This window comes from Aplysia californica, unplaced genomic scaffold (assembly GCF_000002075.1).
Source record: "Aplysia californica isolate F4 #8 unplaced genomic scaffold, AplCal3.0 scaffold00673, whole genome shotgun sequence".
Taxonomy (NCBI): Eukaryota; Metazoa; Mollusca; class Gastropoda; order Aplysiida; family Aplysiidae; genus Aplysia; species Aplysia californica.
This window is the reverse complement of record NW_004797943.1, coordinates 234860-241842: the sequence shown is the minus strand read 5'-3', so window position 1 is coordinate 241842 and position 6983 is coordinate 234860. Positions and strand designations below refer to the sequence as shown.

At 40.8% G+C, this 6983-nt stretch overlaps 1 protein-coding gene across 1 annotated transcript in view; it reads right to left on the bottom strand.

Moving 5' to 3' along the window:
- Positions 1-4387: 4387 nt before the first annotated feature.
- Positions 4388-6983, bottom strand: part of LOC101856129 (glycine and methionine-rich protein) — an 11911-nt gene continuing 9315 nt past the window's right edge. The window contains exon 3 of the mRNA XM_005108265.3: positions 4388-5779. Coding sequence (XP_005108322.1) covers positions 5298-5779 — 482 coding nt within the window. The 3' untranslated portion in view covers positions 4388-5297. The remainder of the gene's footprint in view (positions 5780-6983) is intronic.

The window sequence follows — 6983 nt, the reverse complement described above, 5'->3', positions numbered from 1 at the left end:
TGTCTTGTTTTCGTTTCGTTTTTGTAATTTATTTTGTTGTAGTTTTCTGTTTGTTTTGTTAATGATTTGGCTTGGTTTGGATTTGTTTGTTTGTTTTTTTATGCAGGGGTCGTAACTGTTCTTCTATTTTTCCAGTATCAACAGTTGCAGTCAACATTGCACAACATTTATTGTGGTAACAGTGACTCCACAGCTTCCCAATTTCTGAATTATACCTAGGGGAATTACAGACGCTACACACCTAGCACAGGACCGAAACTTGCACCTCCCTTCGACATCTTCAGGATACCAGAGGAAGGAAAAAGGAAAAAGGAAAAGTACCTAAGGGAGATCCTGCAACAGAGAAAACCATGCCACTTGCTTAACCCCTCCCCCCCTCCCCCTTCCTCTCACCCACCAACAAAATATATACTAGAACGCTGTATCCTTTGACTCTGGCAGACCAGGTCGCTGCCCACCTCTTTCATGATCTATAAAGGGTCGATGGAAGCCTAAAAGTTTTTAACCAGTTGCTATGGGTATCCAGGGATCTTGGGAGTCGCGGATGGATCCATTTCTTCCAATCCAGCGACCATATCGCACTCCAAAATTATTCCTTTTTCCCTCTCTCCTTTTCAAAGGAGTTTGGTTTTTCAGCACCTTGGGTTCGTTCTTTGTGGAGTTTCTGCACTTGACACGATTTTTCGCCTGCCGTATTATTTCAAAGAGATAATTTGATTCATGAGCTTTGCGACTGTAAACTTGAAAGGATGGCATTTGAGGATCTCTCCACTGGCTCTGTTTGCATTCCTACGTCTTGCAGCATCTGAAAATGACTGCCGGGAATTTTATTTACAAAAGTTTCCAACGGTGTCTCAACACTTTAACTCCGTGCTAGTTTGTCTTAGCAAAGGTTTATCGGAACGTGAAGAACTGATAAAAGCACACATGTTTAGTATGTTAATTATTTTTTCAATGTAGACTTTCAGTCTTATCAATATTGCACGTGTTTAAAATGCAACCACATCTTTCTTTACGATTATTCAAAAGCAATGTTAACACATCTTTAAAACATGATCTATTGTTTTAGACAAAATCTATAAACTTGCCTGATTACTTTTGTTACTTTTATTCTCCTTGCTGCTTTCAATCAGATAATGATACCATTTATTACCAATTAGCAACGAATACTTCAGTCCACAAAATTGTACTGTATTTGGGAAATTTCAGTTAAGGATCTATCATTTCTTCAGGGTTTCTCTTTTGCATTGGTTGATTTTATGCTAAAATTGCAAAACCATTAGACGGCACCAGTAAACGTCTGTCGGGCTGACAAAATCGTTTGGAAACATAACGTCATTGCAGTTCGCTATCCATGTATGGAACACAATTTTAAAACTCCGGTCTTAAGGCATTTGACCCAAGCACAATCAAAAAAATTTCCTCTCCCATTTTACTTTCCATTAATAATTCATGATACTTTAAATATAAATTGTAAAAATCAAGAGGCTAAAACGCATAATAGACTAATTTAAAAAGAAAAGAAAACGCTTTTCACGTTTTATCGAAAGTACCCGAATGCCCAGTATACGGATAACGAAATACACTGACGATAAGTGCCTTCCAATTGATTGGACCTGCTAGTTATTCTGAATACTCTAGGCCAACGGGGTTGCAAGTGTGGGGGGGGGGGGGGGGGGGGTGCCTCAGTTTGGTACCGGTACCCTTTAAGTTCAAGACCCATCTCAATGACTTCATGGTACACATTTCTGTGGTACTCTAGAATAATGTTCTAATTTCTTTTTCACAAACCAGGTTCTTTCTGCGCTCTAGCCAGTCGCTCAGTCACTGACCTTTTGGGTGAACACCGACCTGAACGAAATACACCAGCTGTTTTCAGATTTGGGGGGGGGGGTATAGCAACTGGCTGTGATGATCCACACTGACTGCACTTTAGTGATCGCCTGACTTCTTGGAACAACCCTTCAACAAACAAACAAAAAAGTAAACAGTTTTTTAAAAAACACCCCAAAAAGCAATGTTAGGTGCTTCGACCGTGCCAAATTCGCTGATTTCTTAAATTCATCGGCCCTGCCAAAGCGCATGTCTTTTTGAAAGAAGTAAACCATATGGAGACTTAGCAGTTCTCTCGAAATGTATAAAAGGTTTGGGGTTGTTCTCTCGAAATGTATAAAAGGTTTGGTTTTTTTTCGCTCAATGAGACTCTTTGTATCTTTGCTTCTGTCCCACTTTGAGACGATGGGAGAGAAAACAATGCTGTTCTGTCTAAGAAACACACTGTTGTGTTTACTAAAGAGTGTTAAATGTTGAACAAGATAAAGAAACGAGTGGGTGTCACATTTTGGCTTTTAAGTAAACCTGTTCAGTCTAATCCACTAATGAGTTCTGAGACCTGGTGTCGTTAGAAATATTGATCCCAGCTCAAAGCGGATGATGAGATGATGGGATGATGGGATGGTGGGATGGTGGGATGGTGGGATAGTGGGATGGTGGGATGGTGGGATGATGGGTTACTGGGATGATGGGATGATGGGGCGCTGGGATGATGTGATGATGTGATAATGGGTTACTGGGATGATGGGATGATGGGGCGCTGGGATACTGGGATGATGTGGTAATGGGAGACTGGGATGATGGGAAGTTGTGGTGATGGGATACTAGGATGATGGGAAGATGTGGTGATGGGATATTGGGATGATGAGAAGATGTGGTGATGGGATGCTGGGGTGCTGGCTTGCTGGGATGCTAGAATGCCGTATCCCACTCAGCCCAGAGTGGGCCCCGATAGACAGGGTCGAAGCGACCAGCTTTCTGAATGATGTGTTCGTGTCCATGGGACGATAAGCCTACTGAATTACCCCGGGTTAATAACATTTAATGTTAACGCATTCCTTTTGTTTCGTTATTATTGAATTTACAATATAAACATTTGCTAAGGAAGAGTTTGTGGTCCCTCGTCAGGACACGTTAACAGAAAGATTTGTGATGCAAATAGCAAGGAATTTATTGGCTGTCTGATAGTAGCTCGGGAATCAAAACATTGTGGGTTTGAATAAAAATTATCTTACTCATCCTTTCTGGAGCAGATCTTCTCAGCACGGTGTCCTGCTAGACTGAACTTTGTTACTTTTTTTTCTCTGCCTCTTATCCCTTTGAGGACGTGGGTTCTGGTAATTTGACAACTCTTGAAGACTCCGCTGTACTGGAGCTCTCTTTTTTTTAAAAGAGCTTGCAGATTTTTAATTTATTTTCTTGTTCAAAAATATTAAAAGACAGGCAACTACTTCAACACCTTCGAATTATGCAAATGTGTGTCTCTGATTTGTGTGTGATGGTTCGAAATGTGCCACAACAATATCTCTGTTCTGTTGCTGATTGGAGATACGTGTCCGCTGAGTCCTTGAAGAGTCAACCCGTACCTTTTGATGGTTGTCAAGTTGGGAATGATAATACTGGTAGCACACCTCCCAATTTTGTGAGATCCTTACACAGCGTGCTTGGGTCAACTTCGTAAAGACTATAAGTAGAAGACATAACGTCTACTCATATACACAAACGGCACCATTCACAACAGAGTTGATGCAAGGCTCTTGTGGTGGTTATAGATGCCAGCTTCATTCACAACAAAGGCCGCGTTTGATAGAAGGCCATCTGATACCCCTAGAGGTCATAGTGTAAGGAAAAGTATATCCCTTCAGTGAAATAAAAATTTGGACCCTATTTGTGATTCGAACCTCAATCATCCGTGGGAGAATTGCGTAAAGTTTACTTTTATGGCAAAGCGACCTCAAAGAGTGTAAGCCTCAGTGTATTTCTCAGTTACTGAAGGAGACAAAACGAAATTTCCTGTTGGGTTTTTTTTGTGGGGGGGGGGGGTGGGGGGGCAGAGGGTGGTGGAAGGGGTATTCCTAGAAGTGAAAATTATCAAGGGATTATGATAATGGATATATGCTGACTAACAAGACTGAGATCTTATATAAGTAGCCAACTCCAAGAGTTACAAGAAGTAACTAGACCACGTGTCTAAGTATATGTGCAGCAGACTGCATACAGGCAATGGCGAGAAAGACAATAATATTCTCACCGATTCTAATTTGGAGTCGATCCGATTAGACATTTTAAAACGAAACTACGCAAGCACGAACTCCCTACTGGCGTGATCTTATGGTTTCATCTAGGTCTACAGCAGTCAGTCTGATTTTCTGCCATGGTCCCGTCCATATCATGCCCTTGCCGTTTCCAAGATGCTGGACAAATGAATACATCCCTTACATATCTAAATAAGAATAGAGTACTCAATGCATCGCATCAATGAAAATCTCAAACTGTGTAAGTTAATGAATTCTAATTTTACAAGCGATGCCAAGAGAAAATTAAGTCTGGTTTATGTTTTAGCAAAATAACCATACGGCAATGATTTATTGGAATATGTATCGTAACTTTCTCGTTCACACTTTTAAAAAACAAAGTTTTTACTCAAAATTTCACAATGCACCGACATAAAAATGTAAACCAGAAATCCTAGAATAAACACAGTTTGCGAATGTCATCGGTGCGAGGTATACCTTGAGCTATAACTCGTATTTCTTCTGCATATGCCTCTCTTTTATAAGTAAACCATCCAAACCGAATATGTTCATAAGACAGTAACCAACATTTATTGAAAGCACCACAGTGCAGAGTAAAACAAGTACATTTTCGCTCCCAAAGAGGTCCACACAGACACACTCATAAGAATACGACAAACCCTTTTCTCGCCATTTGTTGTAGCTTAATGAAGAGTTGAATTCTGGGAGAAGAATGCCCAGAATATAACTCTCGTAAAAGGACATGAACTTCACAAATAGTGGTATAACTGTGTTCTTAAGAGACAGTTTTAAGAGGGAGTTTTCAGGGAGCCAGTAGCCTTCGGGTCCATCGTTTTTCTTTTGTCCTGACCTTCAGACTTAATTTTTTAAAAATCCAATTGCCCCCGGCCAAACAAGACTACGGACTTTCAGAACTGTGTTTGTCCCTTGTGTTTCAGGTAAAATATTATCGATTGTGATGTCCCTAATCGGTCTCACAGAAACTTTTCAACTGGTTTTTGGCAAAAGTGAATATATTAAGATATACCCTCAACGTCTTAAACTATTAGACAAACATGAGTGATACTCTTGATCTGAAGCTGTGTCTTGAAACGCTGCCTGCTCTCAAGGTGGAAACGAGAGACTGACCAGCAGATAGACAGATTAAAAGAAAAGGGGGCTAAGATGGCGTGGATTTTTATTTGTTAAGGTTAAACGAGGGTGTTCTTTCTACGCTCCCATCGCTCCGCTCATCAGAAGTGGCGCCATCGATGACATGCCACCTGCGGGGCCGGCACCTCCTGTTGGATCAACTGGACCTCCCGCGCCACCGCCGCCAGCGTTGTTCTGCATCAAAAGGTAGGGCATCATTTTCATAGCATCTCCTCCTTGCTGCATGAGCGTCATCATCATAAAAGGGTTGTTCATGAGTCCCCCGGCGCCGCCCTGTGAACCCATCAATGAAAACAGCAGGGGCATCATCTCGTTTCCGCCGCCGCGCATCAAGGCCATCAAGAGGGGGAAGGGTAAGCCTCCCAAGCCTCCTCCTCCTCCTCCTCCGCCCTGCTGCATCAAAAAAGACATCAACATCAGGCCCAACATACCTTCCATACCGCCGCCGCCGCGGGAGAGGAGAGGGAGCATCATGCTACCCATGCCCATTCCTCCCATAGGTGACATACCACCGGCCATGCCACCCATGCCGAACTGGGCTGGAAAAGAAAAACAATAAACTCATTTTATTGACAAAAATCAACGCCAATATAATATCGTCGCCTCAGAACTAATTTTTCCAAAGTGTAATTAAATAAAGAAGGTGTTTAGGACAAAATAGTTCTTAGGCGACGATATATTTCTAAAATTAACTAGCTGGGCCCCCTTTCGATGAAAGGAATGATCTGTGCTATGATATCAACTAAAAGTCATTGGCCTACTATATTTACACTCTACTGGAATGGGGAAATAAATCTTGAGATATGCAAAAAATGAGAAGGTCTAGATCTATACTACTCTCAAAACAAAATGCGCCTCGCGAAATACCACTTCCGGATTTTCTAAAATTACAGAGACAAAAGCGATCGGCGAAAAAAAAAGAAATTTAGGTTTTTGCGGCAAAACTGTCTCAAAACTGAAAAAACCAAGGGTGTCATGATCTGAAGAATATTCTAAAGGAATGATCATTTGCCTACTATATTTACACTCTACTGGAATGGGGAAATAAATCTTGAGAGATGCAAAAAATGAGAAGGTCTATCTATTATCTATACTCTCAAAATAAAATGCGCCTCGCGACATATCACTTCCGGATTTTCAAAAATGACAGAGACAGAAGCGTCGGCCTACAAAAAGCGATTGGCGAAATAAAGAAATTTAGCTTTTTGCAGCAAACCTGTCTCAAAACTGAAAAAAACAAGGGCGTCATGATCTGGAGAATATTCTAAAGAATGTTTTGGCGAAAACCGCATGTCGATCGATGCAGCCATTTAAAAGCCTTTTGAATAGCAAAATTCGGTCACCACAAATAGATAATAGAATAGATAACGTTCAGGCACAAAGCTCCAGTCACAGTGCGGAACAAGTTGGTTTATAGTATTGACGACAAAAAGAAAACCGGGATATATACATGTATCTATTTTAATCTCATTTTACTGGCTAGTTTGATATTTTTTACAACAAATGAAATGTGATCAACAACCACAGTGATTCTCGATTGTCTTTTTATACATGCGTTCTTTTGTCAAATGACTGGTGTATTTGTATTTGAAAGGATTGCTATACGTTTAGTGGGCCTATATCTATGAAACAAGGCACTGTGTAAGCTGGCGATTTTTTTTATGCATTTTATTTTGTAGCGCCTAAAGCCGCAAAAGGAGCGAGGGCTTTAGAAGTGATTGATATTATTATTATTATTATTAT